Source organism: Vipera berus (genome assembly GCF_964194415.1).
Source record: "Vipera berus genome assembly, chromosome: 9".
NCBI classification, from domain to species: domain Eukaryota; kingdom Metazoa; phylum Chordata; class Lepidosauria; order Squamata; family Viperidae; genus Vipera; species Vipera berus.
Window position 1 is genome coordinate 18,573,447 of NC_138212.1, and position 20,320 is coordinate 18,593,766.

General features: G+C 39.8%; 1 protein-coding gene across 1 annotated transcript in view; it reads left to right on the forward strand.

Moving 5' to 3' along the window:
- Nucleotides 1–4,749: 4,749 nt before the first annotated feature.
- Nucleotides 4,750–20,320, forward strand: part of CSMD2 (CUB and Sushi multiple domains 2) — a gene marked incomplete at both ends in the record, with an annotated part of 651,882 nt that continues 636,311 nt past the window's right edge. The window contains one exon of the mRNA XM_081334380.1: nucleotides 4,750–4,906. Within this exon, the coding sequence (XP_081190506.1) occupies nucleotides 4,750–4,906 (157 nt within the window). The remainder of the gene's footprint in view (nucleotides 4,907–20,320) is intronic.

Consider the following 20,320-nt stretch of genomic DNA (forward strand, 5'->3'; position numbering starts at 1 on the left):
ATTCTACAGAATAATATTTATCACTTGCTGTTAAGATTGGATAAGCTTATCTGCAAAACATTTATGGTAAGAGACCAGCAATCCATCTGGATTCATCTAAAGCCTTTCCTATTTTAGTTTTTTTAAATTATTAGTTACACATATCTTCTTTGTTGTTATAAGTCCATTCAAAAGTTGTCTGATTGTCCATAATTTTTTTTTATAAATTCTATTAGCAGACATCCATTTTTCCAAAGTAATGTCTTAGATAATTGTCTCTGTAAAAGCTTAACTTGATGAATTATAGTTGTCATCCCTGATTTTTTTATTTTTTTATCTCATCTAAAATCATTTACATTTTCTGTTTTCAAATTTACTATTGTGTTATATAAAATACCCTCTCAGAAAACCTTTACTTGAATCCCAAATTGGGTAACCTCTCTTCTCCATACTCTGCTGAAATCATATCATACATCATATCATAATCCATCCTGCGAAATTGGTTTTCTTTCAAATATTTCATTACACAAATCGGTGCTAGAATGGAATGGAGTTTGTTCTATCTTTATATACAATAACTTGCCCTGTCAGTGTTGGTGGGAGTACTGCTTTCTCCTTGTTTTTTTCCTTGATTCGCCTGTTGTTTACTGCTTTATTATTTGTCTGGTGTTAATCCCTGCTTATCTAGGTATTGATTGCTGGCAAGGAGATGTTCTATCTTTTTATTTCCTTTTCAGTTTTTTATTGTATCTTTTAATGGTAAGTGTTGTTTATCATTATGTGCTTGTTGATGGCTGATTTGTCAGGAATACCCTAGCATTTTTGGATGTAGCTTGATCTAGAATGCTTATAAGTTTACTGTTGAAACCATAGTTCAGTCTGTCCATGTGTTGTGAAATTCTATCACTGAAGATGTTACCTAGCTAGGTAATAAAACATCTGCAAGAAAAGAACCAAATCCAAAGAGCATGAAGGGCTCCAAAGTTCAAGCCTGAACTACATATATTTTCATCTCTTGGTACAATCTGCCCTGATGGGACTCATTTTCAACAGAGCTGTGAAGAACTTATATCTTCCCAATATGCAAACCCATTAAGCTATTGTAATTCAATGCATTTTTAATCTATACATTAATATGACAATGGTATACATGAGCTTTGCATATGTATTATAAGAGCTTGCATCACAATTAGGATGTCCCATCTACTCTAAAGCAAGCCTGTACCTCAAAGTCCAAATTTCAGGAAAATAGACAAAACTACATCAAGGAGAGAGTAAGGGATTGCTGTGCAATCTTCATGGTTCCCTGCTAATTTGTACCCAACATATCTTCATCTCACCTAAGGGAAATCAACTGTAGAAGAAGGTAATTACTTTGCTCTCTATGCTTATGGTTTTTCCAGATGAATGCTGTTGGCCATTTTGAGGCACTGAATACTGATCTATATGGCTTCTTGGCCTGAGAGCAGAGTGTTGCTGCTGTATCTTGAATGACAGAATATGAGTGCCAGGGGCCACCATGATTTTACTCTGGAGCAAATCTTAGATTAACACAGGAATAGCTTGCTTCAGTGACTCTCTCCCAGTGTAATTAAATGGCAGCCATTCACAAAGAAAAGACAAAACTAATGAAGGGTTTTTTTTTTCCCCACAGTCTTCTAACCATTACCACTACTTACCACTCAGATTTGCTGAAACGTTGTGCTTCTTTTTGCTTTCTCTGAGTAGAACAGGATTCTACTGAATTCACATATCACTTTACAACAAGCCAGAGGCTACAATTTCCATCATACCTTAAGCCACGTTTCCACTGCATCATCAAACAAATCAACCCAGAATTCTCATTTGAGGCACAATTGGCCAGGTCAAAATCTTAATTTTGGACACATTATACCAGGGGTGTCAAACTCAATTTCATTGAGGGCCGCATCAGCATTGTGGTTGCCCTCAGGGGGCCGGGTGGGTGTGGCCTACTGGGTGGGCGTGGCTAGAGTGTGTATGGCCTACTGGGTGGGCATGGCCAGCTCTACATAGTTCGCATCAAGGGTGCCTATGGGGGCCTGGGCAGGAGTGGGACAGATCTGAGGGTCTCTGGCAGGAGGAGGGTCTCTGGGCCAGGGCCAAGGCAGTGGGGGCCGTTCCCTCACTGTTTCCAGGATGGCTTTGCGGGCCACATGAAACCACTTCGTGGGCCGCATCCGGCCCCCGGGCCTTGTGTTTGACATGTCTGCATTATACAAAAAAAAACACAAAAAAAAACCCTAGACACTAATGTGGGAAAAGTGGAAGGAAAAAGAAAAAGGATGACAGCAGCAAGGTGAACAGACTTTGTCAATGTTTGTAGATGAATGGATTGTTAGAAGACCTGAAAGACCAGTGTGGGACAGATTGTCACGATGGAACTCTTATCTATGAGGCGACACCAACTCGATGTCACATAACCCATCACAAGAGGGTCAAGGGCTGTGTCCCAGTATCTTGTTTTTCGCCGTACAATCATTTCAGTGGTTTGAAGACTTTCTTATCTCCTCATTCTTCTTAAATTCCAAGGAAGACCTCACGGTGATGGAAGTGACTGGTAATACCCACTTCAGCAGTTCCTTCTCCAGCAACGAAGTAAGCCTCAAGAGATCATCGAGATGAATTCAAAGCGGATTTTCCAGTCCCTTGAGACTATGGATAGGAAAATCCAGAAGCCTTTTTCATCGGGGGAAGAAAACGTTTGAGAAAGCGCAAAGCAGATTTGGCACGGGGGTGGGTGGGTTAATCTTGACTTCAGAGTCTTGACTTTTTACAAGCCCCATCCCCTGTGCTTCTCCGATTTTATATGTTATGCATAAGGGGGTATAAAATCCCCTTTTCCATCCCTTAGCCCAGACATCCTCCGAGGGCTACCTGGCGCCGCTCAGCCTCATCAGCGCGGCTCCCAGGATTTCAGGGACCGGCCAGGAACGCGCGAAGGAAGGAGGCCAAAATCCCCAACCTCCGCCCGTGCCGGTGTCTTTCCGGGAGCCCGGGCTAGCACGCTGACTTTCCGGGAAGGAGTGTCTCTCACTTCCACACTCACTGCACTCCGAAAAGGCTTTTGAGCCGCTACCGTCTCGCACCCGTCCCTCTTCCATCCGAATTCGCGTTAATCCCCCACTCGGCCAAGTTGGACAAGAGCAGTATTCAAAAACAGGGGAAACTTAGGTTTTGAGGCGTGTGTGTGTGTGTGTGTGTGTCGGGGGGGGAGTCTCATTTTCCTCGTCCGCACTTGCGGGAGTGGCGAGGACGACCTCCCCGCGGAAAGGCCGCTGCAAAAGGCGCGTTGGATGCCGAGGGTGCCTCTAGAAAGGGCGCTGGAATCGAATTCAGCCCGGAGTGGCGCTGGCGGGAGGAGATTCACCGCGCGATCTTGCCTCCCTTCCGCCCCCAAGCCAACCGAGCACTCCGCGGCGGTTTCTTTGAACGGCCCCTCTTTGAGCAGGAGAGGTGAAGGGGCGCCTCGGCCAGCGGTGCGAAAGAGATTTGGGGAGCACCTTCTTTCCTCCCTCCTACTCTCTCTCTCCTCCCCCCACCGTCTTTCCGCAGCAATTTCTTGCTGCTTTCCCTAATATGAAAAGGCTGTAGTCTTGGGATGCGGCGGTGCAGATCGCACAAATTACACCCTCTACTCCCTTCCAGCAAATTTTGAAGAGGAGGCCGAAGCTACGAGGCGAGGTGACTTATTTGAACATTTGCAGAAAGATTCAACAACAACAATAACAACGGCAAAATACTTCGTAGTGCTGGGAGCTTGGGGTCTGAAGCTTTTGCTTTACAACTTGCTGCAATTAACTCAAACGCAGAGCTCACTCCGTCCACCCCAACGGGGAGATGCTCTTCAGTTTCCCGTTGATACACGCGTTGGCTCTTGTCCCTTTTCCTCCAGATCCGCCAGAAGCAGCGGAGGCGGAAGATACATTTACACAAAAAAATAAAATAAACAAGAATTTAAAAGGCGGAAGCCAGAGAGATTTTGCACCATCTATCTCCCGCAAGGTGGATTTAAGGTTAATTTCCTTCTGTTGAGTGGGGAAAAAGAGAGGCGGCGGGTGGGGTGGGGGGGAAGAATGATAGAAGCCCCTTAGCAACCCATCCAAATTGAACTCCATCACCCCCACCCCCACTCCCCACACATTCGTCTTCCTAATTTAGCATTTTATTTGTGTTTTATTTTTTTTTCCAAAGGCAGATCATCTTTTTTTTTTTAAAACAAAAAAAAATCTCTCCAGGGTGAATCATTGATTAATCACTAAGGCCTTAGAAGTATAATTCTCTGAGGAGTTTCAGATAGTTCAAGATAGTGCTTAAAAGTATATAATAATATTAAAAGAAAAACGGGGGATGAAGGGAACGGGGAGGGGGAATAGAGTACCAGTTCTCTCCCCAAGCTCCTGTGTAATTTGGTTTAGTCCAGCTGCAGCAGCTGGGAGGAGGGAACACAGAGGCTGTCCATACATCCCGATTTTTCCTCCTAGAGAGGGGAAAAAAAACAACCACCACCCCACCTTATTAATCTTATACATGTACGTAAGATTAAACGAGGGCCATCCTCCAGAACCCCCAAGCTGGATACTTCCCTTTTCTCCTCCGTTAGATTCTTCCACTGATCAAAGAAAGGAGGAGGGGGGGGGGGTTGAAAAGGAAGAGGAATCCAGACCAATCACCCACCTCCCTCTCTCCCCCCTCCTCCTCCTGTTCCCTCCTTCTCTTCCAAGCGAATCAGCCCCCCAGCTCCTGTTTGACATGCAATCCTCTTTCGGTTGGGACAAGCCGGCATGCCGCTGCAGCTTTAAACGGAATTGGGGGAAATTGGGGATTTTTGCTCTCATGACGGTGGAAGTGAGCTATTGGAGCCGGATTTTACTGCTCTCGGTGGGGGTTTTGGCAACAACAGCCACCGGTAAGTGGGGTTCGAGAAAGACGGTTAAGTTTGGGGGGGGGGAAAGCTTATGGGGTAAAGCCGTAAATGTATGCGCCGGGGCTGACCACATCTCTCCTTCCCCAAGACCAATGGATGACCCATCAGTTTCTTTTCTACTCTTGATCTGCATTTTTTTTCCCAAGGGAGAGAGTCGGTAGAATTGAGAATCCAGGGGGTCTTGTTTCAGGGAAGCTGCGTGAGCTTGGCAGTTTTTAGTACATTTTGCTTCTCATCCAGACTGTTAAACTTTGCAAGGATAGGGCATCTGAGCAACAATTTTCAAAGGGTAATTTCTTCCCCTGGATGAGTGAGAAGGTGGGTGAAGAATGGATGCAAGCCCCTCCAGAATACTGTCTGTAGAATTGATTTATTTTATTTTTTTCCTTTGGGCTGGTAATTTGCAAAACTGGGAAAAAACATTATGTGAAGAATATATACCTCCCTCTGGATGTCTTTAGATTTTTGTTATCTAACAAAAGATTATACTTGAGAAAACTCTTAATTTTTTGTAGGGCTGTGAAAGTGATACAACACATCCAGGACATCTTCACACAAACAAACCAGCCCCCTCCCCATTTTTACTCAGAATAGAATTAAGGCCTTGACTTTGCTAATAATTTTCCACCTCCAGAATAGATCAAAAAGGAAGTAGGGCTTTTCTCCTACCTTCCCTGATGCAGAAGCTGGCAAAGGCTGAAGTTTGATTTCTTGACAAGTGTTATTGAGCGAAGAAAGAAGGGACAGTTGGTTTTTCTTAAAGGGTGATTTAATGCCTGCAAGAGGTTGGATTAATTAGGATTTCTTCACGGATGGATGCATTGGGGAAATCTTTCTTCCCAGGTCTTTGACTTCTTTTCTACCCCTTTCCAAAGTGATCTGGCCACAATCCTGAACATAAAAATGTGAAGGAACTGAAGCTCTACCAGATGCAGTGCATTTTTACTTCAGTGTACGGGGAGGTTGGATGCCATGTGTGGTTGTATTTTTATACATCATTAGGTCAACTTTGTGATTGGACTGAAAAACAACTGAGGTCTTTCATCCTGGGAGAGTTTCTCCCAGAAGATTTGGGTTGACAATCAGCTGTTTGTTTGTGGTTATCTTTGGGAAACTCTCATAAAGATGACATTGGAAGGTAAAGAGGAGAGTGAGTGAACTCAATTAAGGACAGAATCTTGTTTTTGACTGGCTGTGTCTATTTTCTTGCTTTTTGAGATGTCTGGGCTTATTAAGAGAGGAAGCAGTCAAACCTCTGTATTCTACAAGTGGGATGCTAGTTAGATGCAGTTACTGGAATACTTCAATTTGCCTTCTCATCCTCTTTTGCCTCATAGTTTCTCCATTTGTAGAGAATCCAGTTTAAATTTCCTTGGATGCTTTATTGTGTTCTGTTTTTGCCAAAACTATTCTCCAAGAAGCTTATTCAGCTCTGACTGGATGGTGGGGAGAGAGCTGAAAAAGCTTCTTGGATGAGAAGTGAAAGTCCAGTTGCCTCTTTAAAAAGCATTTTTGGGACAACCATGGCCTAGATGATTGAGAATCTCCATAGATACTTGGATTGTTGCATTTTACTATTTTGATTACCTATTTATCATTCTCCAACACCAAACCACTCATCATTTCCAACTGTATATCTCTGCTTCCTTGGGGTTGATCAGATTTATAGGCTAGTATCAGATGGAGAATAGCAAATTAGAGGAGACTGATCTGTTCCTATAGATCAGTCATATCTTGATGGACTTCATTTGGGCTGGTGAGCTGTCACTGTCTAGATCTTCATTCTCCTCTAAAAGTCTCATTTTGCTAGAAACTGGTTACTTGGGGTTTGATTTTTTTAAAAAAAAACTTACCCTATTTTTAAGGATGGATAAAATATTCTAAGTTTCTTAAGTTTTCCAAGCAAATTTGTCCCTTCTGTTAAAAAGAATGCAGTTATTATTTCATACTTCACTAACTGCTGATTTGATAATCCTATTTCTGTTATTCTAGTGCACTTTTTGATTCTTTTAAAAGCCTTTGGTAAAATGTCAGAGCTTTGTTTGCTATATTGGAGCAAAACTGAAATCTCACATATTGATTATGGGATGCCTGCTTCACCTGCTTCTTTTCTCTGGAGACCTTCCCCATTATTAGAGAGTAATGACCATGACTGTCCAAAGTGTGGCACTACAGGTGTGTGAATAACGCTACTGGAAATAGTGGTTATATGTATTAAATGATTGTATCTAAGTATATATCTAAACTCCATCACCTTGCTAGTATATTAATCTTTTTCATCTAATTGGTAACATTTGTCAGTAATTCCAATTGTACATTGAAAGTGGGATAGAAAGGTAGAATATTGCCATTTTTTTTAAAAAAGTACTACATTTTCTAGAGAAAATTGTAAGTCTCATCAGATATGTAGACTGTTATGAGTTAGCAATAATGATAAAGTTTCTTATTGCATAAGGAGTATTTCTCTTATCAAAGGAAAAGGCTATTTTCTGTTTTGTCAGATGCTTTAATATTGTAAAATACAATGTATTTTTTTTAAAAAAAATAAAGCCATGAAGGGCAGTGCTTTTCATTGGACTGATAATCTAGCTCCAACTCTGACCCTGTGAAAAATCTGCTGTCAATTTTCCTTGCTGCAGCTTATCCTTTCAAATCATAAGTCGTCTCTAAAGATATTGTTTGTTACACAGCTGCTGTAAATGGATTGGCATCCAAAGCAAACCTATTGCTTTCATTGAGTTCTGTTCTTACTTTCTAACAAAAGCCCTGTGAGGTAGTGTGATAGAACAGTGAGCAACTCTGGAGTCAAAATGAATAAAAAATAAGCTGCCTGAGACACATGATTTTTTGACCCTTGTGTACAGGGCCACTCAGTCAGCCTAACAAGCTTCATTTGACTTGGTGTGGTAAGGTAAAATGTATGAGATATGACCAAGAATGGGTTCAGTCCTTGTTTATTTTTAAGCATGATTTGTTGAACATGTTGTTGGGTGGTTTCCTTATTGCATTAAAAACATAAACCATCTAGAAACTACAGTGACTGGTTTCACACTGCGTGTTAAGCCAAAATCAACAATGATGGTATGATTTAACAGGATGTTATAAAGCAAGCACAATCAACTACTGTAGCTCCCTTTCTAAATGAAGTTTAAATTGTTAATACTCTTTGCTAAATAAATCAGCATCTCATCATGCAGACTTGAATAAGCTGGAAAGGAATAACCGCAGGAAGAAGTATCCTATGGTTAGTCAATTCTTTCCTGTGGGTTTTTTTAAAAAAATCTGAACTGAAAGGAGCCACTTAAAGAAGGATTTGGGTTTATGGTTTGGGACTGGATCTGAGCTACATTCCCCCCCCCCCCTAGTTTCTGGTAGTGAAAGGACAGTTAAAACCCTTCTCTTGCAGAATTGCTAGAACAGGTTTTCTTGCATTGTTGGAATATTTATTTTGAGAAACCCCTTTATAGCCAGTCATCACATTGTAGCATGACCAGGAGCAGAAAATTTACAGCACCTCTGAGTAGTACAGCAACTCTATTTAGCTCTGGACATAGCTAAGAAGAGGCAGGCTCAGTGGGATAGCTTGGAATCCCTCATATGCTCAACCTCAGTTCTGTGCTTTAAAAAACCCATTTTGGTATGTGTAAATTTAAAGAACAATCAAAGGTGTTTCAGGGTGTTAGGATAGAGATCGTTTGTGCCTTATCTCCATCTTAGTTTATACTCATTATGTGACTGATGTTGCATAATTAGGGAACTGGGAAGCGAAGTTCTTGTTAGTCCATATCTTCCTACCTCCTATATTTCACTCATTAGGATGACAACCACTTTTCTAGTTCTGTCTTACTGGCACTTGCATTTCTCATTTCTACTTAAGGTGCAAAATTTATATGGGCTGATGCAGCCCAGAAGTGTTTCAGATTGTTAGCATCCTTTTTTTTTTAAAAAAACACACAACACAATAAGAATAAAACTTCTTTCTCTGCTTTTTCACATTCTTTGTCAAAATTTCTGAGTTTCCTGCTTAGGCCTTGGAGCATATTCACTTTTGGAGTGTAATTCTCCACGTGCTACTTTCAGATGGTCTATTCTTCAAGCCAAAAAGGTCATAAAAACTTATGCTTGTGTAAAAAAAATATTCAAACAAAATATTCAAAGTCAACTCTCAAGTAAAATTGCAAATTAGGTTGTAAGGGGAAGAAAAAATGCTAAATTTCCCCATGGTTTTGGCTGTGTGTGTGTGTGTGTGTGTGTGGGTGGATATAATCATTTATTATCCAGTTTTGTTTTTACATACTGATTGTTGGAATGTGAAGAGACTCTGGATGTGCTTTTTCAAATCCACAGACAACATGTTGATTCTACTCCGTAATAAAGTAGAAAGAGATCTGATTAACTGAATGTTTTCAGTTAGGTTGAAGCTAATTATTTACATTGTGGAAAAAATAAAAAATGGAGACAAGCAGTAGGAAAGAAGACTTCTTGCAGGTACTTTTTCTTTTAATTGTATAAGTCCTCTTAATGAGCTTTTTGCCAGTTTGCTACTTTTCAGATGAATTGGACTTAATTATCATCGGCCATGCTCTTTAAGAATGATTGGGGTGTGTGTGTGTGTGTGTGTCTGAAAACCAGCACATCTGGGGGTGACTTGCAAGATTCTGAGAGAGAGAGAGAGAGAGAGATGTCTCCTGGTGATTGACCCAAAGTCACCCAACAGGCTATCATGCCTAAGGAGGGACTAGTACTCACAGTGTCCTTGATTCTATTAATCCCCAACCTGACCTTTCAGATTTTCCAAAGGTGTATCCATCACCACTGTAATTGAGGGTAAGAACAGAGCCTCCAAAACCTATCCAATGCTCCCCAATGTTTGTACTAGGTTATCCATGTTTCAGCTCTTGTATTCTTTTACAGTACGTATGTTTATTTTTAAACTATAAAAAGACATACATCCATGCTAACATACCAAATTCATTAGAGAAAGAAAAATTATGTGCAGAAAAACATACCTTAGTTATTTTTATAAGTTTGTGTGTGAACACATTTCTCTTAATATTCACTTTTATGTAATATTCTATATAGAAAACAGAATATTAGGAGAAAAACGCATGAATGGATGTATATATTTTATGAACCAGCTTTGTTGGCTGGGTAAGCTTGCAAACTGAAGGATAGTGTGAACAGATTTGGGAAAGAGATAAATGATATGAGATTGTTTTCCATCAACTCAAATTATCTGAGCTAGCTATGCTCTAGCTATGCATACTTTAATTAAATACTTAATTAAATTAAGTATTAACAGATTAAGCAACACAAAAGCCGTGTGCAAACCACAAAGGCCACAAGTGGTGATCATATGACCCTGTGGATGCTGCAACTTTTATAAATACTTTCTGGTTGCCAAGTGCCTGAATTTTGATCATATGATTGTGGGAATGCTGTGATGGTTATATGTGTAAGGACCTGTCATAAGTCATTTTTTCAATGCTGTCATAAGTACAAACAGTCATTAAATGAATGGTGGTAAGTCAGCCACATTTAAACAAATGTATTTATTTAAAGGAATTTTATGGCCACCAATCTTAAAACACAATTTTGGGTGGGTGACTACAACAAATAATGGGATTTCTATGAAGAATAAACCCTGTCTTAGGCTGTTTCTTTGAAGATAGAAGTTATCAATTGCAAGCACCTTGAGCAATCCAATTCTACTGTTATTCCAGAAGCAAGCAAGAGGAAACAGTGCTAGTGGGGGCTGGATTTAGTGTTAATATCACTTTATAATGCCATGGTAGGACCATATTTGGAATACTGCATCCAATTTTGGTCGCCACGCTATAAAAAAGATGTTGAGACTCTAGAAAGAGTGCAGAGAAGAGCAACAAAGATGATTAGAGTATTGGAGGCTAAAACATATTTAATTTAATTTAATTTAATTTATTAATATTTCTATACCGCCCTTCTCCCGAAGGACTCAGGGCGGTGAACAGGGCAAGAATAAAAAACACAGAATTACAAAAGTTAAAAAATGATTAAATACATGCCCACTAAAAAAACAATTAATACATAGTAAAACCCCAATAAAATACAATAAAAACCCCACCAATCCCCCATCAGGCCAGGCCGGCTTGTTCGAACAAGTATGTTTTTAGATCGCGGCGAAAGGAGCGAAGATCGGGCGCCGTCCGGAGCTCAACCGGTAACTGATTCCATAGCTCCGGAGCGTCCACAGAGAAGGATCTCCCCCTGGGGGCCACCAATCGACATTCTCTGATCGGTGGCACCCTGAGGAGGCCCTCTCTGTGGGAACGCACAGGGCGGAGGGAAGTTGATGCCGGCAGCAGGTGTTCCCTAAGGTACTCCGGACCCCTGCCATGTAGGGCTTTAAACACCATTACTAGTACCTTGAATCTCACCCGGAAGACAACTGGTAACCAATGCAGCTCACGGAGCAGAGGTGTAACATGGGAGTATCGGGAGACTCCCAACACAACTCTCGTGGCTGCATTCTGTACCAGTTGGAGCCTCCAAGAGTTGCTGGAATTGGGTATGTCTAGTTTGTTGAAGAGAAGGACTAGGGGTGACATGATAGCAGTCTTCCAATATCTCAGGGGTTGCCACAAAGAAGAGGGAGTCAACTAATTTCCAAAGCACCTGAAGGCAGAAAAAGAAGCAATGAATGGAAACTTATCATGGAGAGAAGCAACCTAGAAATAAGGAGAAACTTCTTGACAGTTAGAACAATTAATTAGTAGAATAACTTGCCTCCAGAAGTTGTGGTGCTCCAACACTGAAGGTTTTTAAGAAGAGAATGGACAACCATTTGACTCAAATGTTATAGGGATTCCTGCCTGAGCAAGGGGTTGGACTACAAGACCTCCAAGATCCCTTCCAACTCTGTTATTCTATATTTTTTTTATTCTGTTAGGCCATTAGGATAGTTGAAGTTGGAGTTTTAATTTGTTGGCTGATTCCCAAAAATTTTTTTCTGACCAGTTGCTGACCAGGGTATCAGATCTCAGAGCACCTTGGTTTTATCAAAAGTTTGGCATGTTTGCAGTGCCTTCATAGAGTACACTGCTGCTTCCCCCAGCTATATTCTTTTGTGGTGACAAAAGGCTACAGTTTTAATTTTTCACAGTGCCCTCAGTGATGCTACACAGGACATTAGGAACAATCAAAATAATTGGTATTACAAGGTAAAGGTTTGGTGGGTCAGGAGACATCATAAGGTCCTTGATCAGGATCCCTCCACTCCAAGAATCCCAGACCCACTTGTCTTCAAGTACAAAGGAAAGTAGACCAAGTAAATAAGTTGTATGAGAATGAGGACTTATCTTTGTAAGAGATAGTCCATAACTATCTGCATTCCATATGACACAACATATTTCACCAGCCCTAAATACTTGGTGAAATTGAGATTATGCTTTTCCCAAAAGTGCTTTGGGAAGAGCACCTTTGGGACAACACTGGCCTGGATGACTGAGAACCTCCATAGACAATAAGATTTGCTTTCTTTTAAGAAAAGACAAAGATCAAATAAAAAGCATAGAATATCTGCTTTCTAGATCCATGTTGACTTTCTGATATAATCTGTTTAAAAACAAATCACATTACATTAATCATCTGGGGTTTTTTTCTGCCAAAACACTTAAAAGGGATTAAAGGAAAATGTTTGCAATTAACAACTGGGAAACAAGAGGCTCCTGAAGAGCTGGATGAGAGTGGAATTCTTAGTATCCCTCACCATTGGCCATACAGGCTTGGATTGCTAGGAATTGTGTTTAAGTCACAGCCTTCTAATATCGAAATAAGATGATACAAAAAGGTTGTCTGACATGGTATAAGGCAGTATCATATGTTCTACATTTCTGTATAGCAAGTGGCTGGGCTCATTTTCTAGATGGTACCTGGGATTGGAAAGAAAGCATTTTCACATTTTGGCTTTTTTGTGACTATTAAGGTTAAGAGGAGAGAAAGGCAAAATGAGACAGCAGAGAAATTAAAGTCTTAACTGGGTTCCCCTTATGGATGTCAGTACTTCGCCACAATTTATCTTGATAAAATTCTTACTGAAGAAAAAAGAGGAAAAAAAGAATAGAAAATTTCCTTTTGGCTGAACTGTCAAAGTGCAAGAATTGCCTTAATGACCCATCTAGCAAACTGCTTCTATCAGTGGGTATCTGGTTGCCTCTCCCTGTGTTGGCATATTGCACTAATCAGGGCATAGCAACCATTCCGTGCCTTTGGATGCCATCCAGCCATCCAATGCCATTGTAGGATTTTACATTATGTTGCAAGTATCAAGAGCTAAACGTCCCCCCACCAAATAAACAGTGTCCAAACATTACATGATAATCAAATATCAGAAACGATTTCTTTTTTTAAAGAATATTTTTATTAACAGATTTTACAAAGGTAATAAGTTAATTCAAATAAAAAATAGCAAAATAAGTGTAAACAATTTCAAAAAGAACAGGTAGAAAAAATAAGAAAGCATGAATGTGCATGTGTGTGTGCGTGCAAATATAAAGAAAAAACTTTGAATCTTTCTTGGTTTTTTCCAGGTTTTCTATAGAGACATATACATAAACAAGAGCTTTCCAAAAGTTTCAATTAGGTGTCATAAAAAACTGTCATTGAAAGGTTTTTTTCCATATCTTCCCAGAGTTTTTAAAAATCTGAGATAGTGGCTACTATGATTGTGCTGCAATATTACAAGAACATTATGCCATGAAATTAATAGTATACATCTGTTGAGTTTCAGTTTTTCATACAGGGTAGCTTCAGAGCAAATCAAAAGGTTCATGATATTTCCAACTGTTTCAAAACAATGCGACTGTTTATCTTGTTAATTTCTCATTTGAATTGCTCACTAGACCTTGAGATACAATGAATAAGTTTACCCTTTGTAAAGAATGCAATGAGAATAAAGTCAAAAAAATTATAATGGAGGTTTTAGATGTATCCAATTTAAGCAGAGTTTGCTTACTTCCTGCTAATGGAGAACAGAAAGGTCAGTTGAAGGGAGGGTGCTGGGTACCAAAAGCTAGACTTTTTTAGATTATCACAACATGACTAAATTAACAGTTCATCAGTAGGAACAATTTTAACAATGCCTTAAATTGAAATCTTAAAAAAAACATTTCAGCCAAGTGAATAGAGAGGATGGGCTTGAGGGACAGAGGGAAGATCGGCTACCAAGGCAATGGTCACATAAATGAAATTTGAGTCCAGGTCAAGAAAGTAGTTTATGCAATGACTCAGATGGTGCCCCCCCCTTCTCATTAAGATAAAAGAGGGACAAAAGGTAGCTCATTCAGACTTTCAAGATACTCTTACTATAGTTTTTCTTATAGAAATAACTAAAGGTATGTCAAGTGTCTGTTTCTTAGTCTGGTTTACTTGATAGAGCTACTGTGGGATGTTTGTGATTCCTGAAGAGACTATTCTAAAAATCTGTTTCTGCTGTTGTAAAGAAAGAAAAGATAAAAACTTACATGAGAAAATGGAATGTTCAATAGTCCAGCCCTGTGATGAATTGAAGGTCTTAGAAACTTTGCCCACCCCATCCCTGCTCTTCAGTTTTATAACTGAGACTCTTGAGAGAAATTAAAATACTTAATACCATAAAATACTTTGTCACAATGTATATGTTAATATTTTAATTGCCAAATGAAACTTCCTTTTTTAATTTGTATACTAATAACAGGGATATTTATTTAGTTTCTCTTCACATCATTTTTTCACTCATGTGGATGCAAAAGGCATATTAACCTAATAATGATGTAAATGGATTTATTATTCTTGAACAATAATAAAATATGTGCTTTCATTTTTGTATTAACACTGCTAATTGTAACTGTCAAAATCTCTCTGCTCTTGGTTTCTTTTACTATTCCTAATGCTTTAGACGAGATACATGCATGCAGGTGCAGTACTCAAGGGCCACCTGGTCCCTTGGTTATTCCATCTGCCAACTGAGCAATTCTGCCGAGCTTTGCATGGCTATTTTCTAGGTGTCTGAGCGGTTCAGTCAGAAGGCAATTCATCAGAACAGGTGCATGCAACACATCTTCACTGGTAACTTGGATCACTGATGAGAATGTTACAGAACCATTTGCAAGGAGATGCCTTTTTAATGTAAGGTGTACCTTGTACTAATTCAATTTAATGTTTTCAGTTTCAGGCTGGGGTGAACAGTCCCAGATCCCAAGACAGTATGTAGTTCTTAAAGACTTTAGATGGTGTAATAGCCACTTCTAAAAGGGAAGCGGTGGCTCAGTGGGTTAGGACGCTGAGCTTGTCGATCAGAAGGTTGGCAGTTTGACGGGTTGAATCCCGAGTGCCGCATAGCAGAGTGAGCGCCTGTTACTTGTCCCAGCTTCTGCCAACCTAGCAGTTCGAAAGCACGTAAAAAATGCAAGTAGAAAAATAGGGACCGCTACGGTGGGAAGGTAACAGCGTTCCGTGCGCCTTTGGCATCTAGTCATGCCGGCCACATGACCACGGAGACGTCCTCGGACAAGCGCTGGCTCTTCGGCTTTGAAACGGAGATGAGCACCGGCCCCTAGAGTCGGAAACGACTAGCACGCGTGTGCGGGGGAACCTTTACCTTTAACCATATTGCCAAATGTCACTAATACAATTGCCAATGTTGGTTCTTACTCTTCCTAGCTAAGGGAGTAAATAATATGAAAACAATTGTTAAGATATACATTTGGATTAGAACTTTGAGGAGAGCAAGCAAAATAAATGAAGAGATTAGGGCATACAGGTCTCATCCAAGTCTCTCAGTGACAGAATTGTTTCACCTACTGTGGCTAGGATCCACTTGGATGCTAAGTGCAAAGCTAGAACTCCAAAATGTTGCTGATTTACGAGCTGTCTAAAGGTATCCAGTAACAGGTACATTTTAAACATTGGAAAATCTGTCAAACAAGTGAAAGGTGCAATAAATATTCAGTCTGACTTCTGTCCATTACACTATACAATCAAGCAGCAATCCATTCTACTTTCTGACTTTTGAAATTATCATGGTCAAACTTCATGTGTGTATTTAAATATGTGCATGTGTATGCACTCACACACACACACACACGTAAACTCTAGGGTGGAGCAATATAGAGGAGATAGGTTCTCTATTCTGAAACAATTGAGTTCCTTTTTCTTATGTCCCTCTTCCCTTCAGAGACAGCATCATAGTGCTTCACTAAAATATAGCCACTGATGAAAATTTCAAGTTCATGTTTGGCATGCAGACTATGGAATTCTGGGAATTGAAGTCCACATATCTTGAAGTTGTTAAAATTAAGCAACATTGAGTTAGATCATCTCTGTGTTTAATCTATTTCCTTCATGCTTAATCTTTTGGGTGTTGGACACATACACTATTTGCAACCTTGAATAGATGATATATGTTTGCTCTCTACTTTTTAATTAACTCTTTCTAAAAAAAATGGAAGTACTGATCAATATTTTTAATGTGGGCAAAGTTTAATGTTTTTTAAATGGATTATATACTGGAACAGTATTTCTTAGTCTCAACAACTTTAGACATGTGGATCCAACTTCCAGAATGCAGTCAGTTGGAGATGCCTGGCCCAGCCTAGTGGGCTTCCTCAAAGGACCTACAGGTATATCAGAGTTGAGTTCTTTGTTTGCTCTGATGAATCTCATAGGGATGACCAAATGTCCAGCCTAGAAGCCTGGCAGGTATACCCCTGATATACCTGTAAGTCCTTTGTGGAGACCCACTAGGCTGGGCCAGGCATCCCCACCTGTCATCTTTTAAATACATCAGAATTTGCAGCCAGTAAAGCCAAAGTCATGTGAGTTTGGAAATCTGGAAAATGAAGAAAGGTAGATAGGGGAAGGTTGACCTACAGAGGGTTGAGAAACTTCATTCTTTTTTTTTCTCTTGAGGATTCCTGGCTCAGTTTTTTTCATTAATGGGGTATATGGGTAATCCTGGACTTATTAACCACAATTGGACCAGAATTTCGGTCATAGATCAGTATGGTCAGAAATTTGTTTTTTTATTAAACTTTTTAACTCCCCATCTCCATCATAGAAGAGCCGAGTTACCATGTGACAGGGCCTAATTTTATTCTCAGACATTAAGTAAATCCACTTGTCATTAAGTCAACTCAGCTTCCCCAATTGCTGATTTTTGCCAGAAGCCAGCAAATCACAATCACATGACCATAGGATGCTGCAACTGGTTATAAACACAAGCTGGTTGCCAAGTGCCTGAATTGTGACCACGAGACTGCAGGGGTGGTACAATAATCATAGTGCAAGTTCAAGTCATAAATCACTTTTTCTGAGGCCATTGTAACTCCTGACCATCATTAAATGAATGGTTAAAAGGAATGCCAATAAAAAGTTTTGACAAGTGGTAAAAATGATTACCTTTGCTTTGACCATTTACTTTCAATCTAAGCTGCTTTGTTGGACTGTGGTGATGATAAAAAGTTAGATAATTTCCATTTGTTTTGTCCAGTACAGACTGGAGGATGTTTGAGATGCACGTGTAATCAATTTTAGCAAGTAGCTTACTGACTGTTTTTTTAAATTTATTATGAATAACAACAATGTCAGATTTGCAAAACAAAAGAGAATTTTAAAAAATGTCAACAAAATGTTATCAGATGTAACAGCAATTACACATAAATTACACCAAGTTATAAAAATGGAAGGAGCAGTCTAAAGCAGAGTTCTCCAACCTTTCTGGGCTTGTGGCCCTGAAGAGAGAGCAGCTTCCAAATTACTGCTTTGTGTGCACGCATGCAAACAGGGCCATGCCCACCGGCGCAATATTAGTGGCCAGGTTCATGCATGCGGCATGCACTGGCACCATGTGCATGCGCAAACAGCCACACACACCCCACGCTGACTAGCGCCCATTCACACATGAGCAAATGGGCTGTGCATACACCCCCATACTAGCATTCCAGTTTGCGCACACGCATGTGCACAAATAGGGCCATGGGTACTAGTGCGAGTGGGGGGGGAAATGTGTGCCCACACATGCACACTCTGGCCAGCCATTTCTGCAGCCTACTAGCCAAGAGCCCACGGTGCGGTACCAGGCCACGGCCCATAGGTTGGGGACCCCTGATAAAGGTTATTGAGGTTTAAATTTCTCTGAGATTATACTCATCATTTAAATATTTGATGAAAAAAAATCATTCTCTTTGAAGATCATTTCTTTTTAGTTCTATTAAGCATCATAAAGCAGATGTGGTTTTATGTTTTCATATGGTCAAGCATTACTAGGTTGACTATTTCTTTTCTGACAAAATAAAGCTTCCTGCTTCTAGTGCAGTCTACCCTGTTCTCTGTGTAGCTATTTCTACAGTTCTCTCCACTTATAGTTAATGGACAGCATTAATTGTGCTGGCTGGCAGTCTCTTTTAAGCCTTACCCTTTAGCCAGTGGGTGGTGATCTTTTCTCCTCTTATTGACAATCCCTTTGGTAGAAACATAATGTAATGTTGCATCTCTTGAGCCATTCTGTTACCAGGACAAAATATGACAGGTTGTTACTTAGTGGAGTTGGCCTTTATTCAAAGTTTCTGAGACCTTTTGTTGTTCATCCTGCTCCAAATTTTCTTTCCATCTCAATGTCAATACATATATACAGTACATATATTTTGAAGTCATTATCCCATTTCCCTAAAACAAACAAACAAACAAACAAAACCTGGGTGTCAGAACCCACCCCAATCCACATCTTAGGAAGAAAGAACTCTTGGAGACAGGACTGTCCAAACAGGAACTTTTACTAAAACATGGTTGACAGTGGATAATCTAGACAGGATCTGGAAACTGTCTTGCAGGTTGATACTTTAAAAGTGTCCCCGAGTAAAACCCATCCCCTCAGTCCATTTGGTCAGTACCGGATCAGTCAATTTTCAGGTGTCAAACTCCTCATGGGAAAGGAGAGCCCCAGTACATTTGGAACGTTATTACTTCCTCCCCTTCACATTCCAGTCAGAGATACAAACCAGAATTCCCCCCTCTCCCTCTTTCTTTGTTCTTCTTAGTTCAAAGGGTTTCTTCCCTGGTCTTTTGTGATGGCCTCCAGGCAGGCTGAATACACAAACCTTGCATCTAAGGGATAGAGATGGCTCTTAATAACCCTGCCTTCTCTTCCCCTCCTTGGAAATGGCAGAATCCAGTAAGGGGGCGAGATTTAGATTTGCACAGTTAGAAATGAAATATAAATGGATTCTGACACTGGGGTCATAATCCCTTGTCCAAATATTTTGGACCAGCATTTGCATTTAGACACACTAATTTCTCTTCAGATCATATAAATCTTTTGACCTTTACTAAAGATTTCTGTGGAGAGATACAAGGTAGATTGATGAAGACTTCATCCATAGACTCAATATATAACCTTACTAAATCTGTATTGATTGGTTCTTGTGGTGATGCTTTTTGAGAAAGGATGTCTTACTGAAAGAGGAAATGAGCTGTCTCCTATAAATCTTGGAACCAGATGAGATTTCTACCCTGCCTAAGGACCCTAGTCCAGAAGATCATAATATTCTTAGGTCTTGTTGGGTCTAAAGGTGTGTGGAGAAGAGAGGCTTAGGAGATGTAGCATTTTAGGCTATATGTGCCTTCCATTCTTCATGAGGAGGAGACTTAAATGTTTCTTGGATCAAAAAAACAACAACCCAATAATGATTTAATAATGACCCTCTCTGGTGTTTTTTAGACTGTACAGGTGAGCAGATAGATATACTTTCAAACTTGCAAGATTCGGTTATGTAACCTTACAATAAAGTTAAAGCTAGTAGTTCTCAGTATGCTTTTTGCCTGGACTACGTGGCAAGGCTGACACCTACAGCTTAGCAAGCTATTCAAACCCAGCCAGTTTATTCAGCAATCTGTAATTGACCAAACTGCACCTTAATGGAACTTTATGTTCCAAACTGTTGCCTGTGTGCCCACCATTTTAATGTTCATATCGTAGTTGAGTTCTGTATGTGCAGTATAAGGTACTAGCATAAATTAAGGTTGGACAAGTCACACGAATAGTATCAAGGTATTCTAAACCTATTAGACACTTCCAAGAACATTTTAAAAAGAAAGATTTCTTTTGATGGTTATGTAAACAATCTGTAGGTAAATTAATTCTTATTTGTCATGTCATGTATGTAGACAAATGCCTAACTAAACATTTTCAGGTTATTTCAATGTTATTTCAATAGCAATTATATTCTAAAATTGTGGAGCCTGACTGTTTTTGAAGAGTATTGATTATAAAGGACACGGCAGTAGACAATATAACTATATTTAGATTGGAAAACTAATACTACCCCAAGTATCAAAATTGGATTCAAGAAATCTCTAATACATCCATTTTTAAAAGTTTCTTTT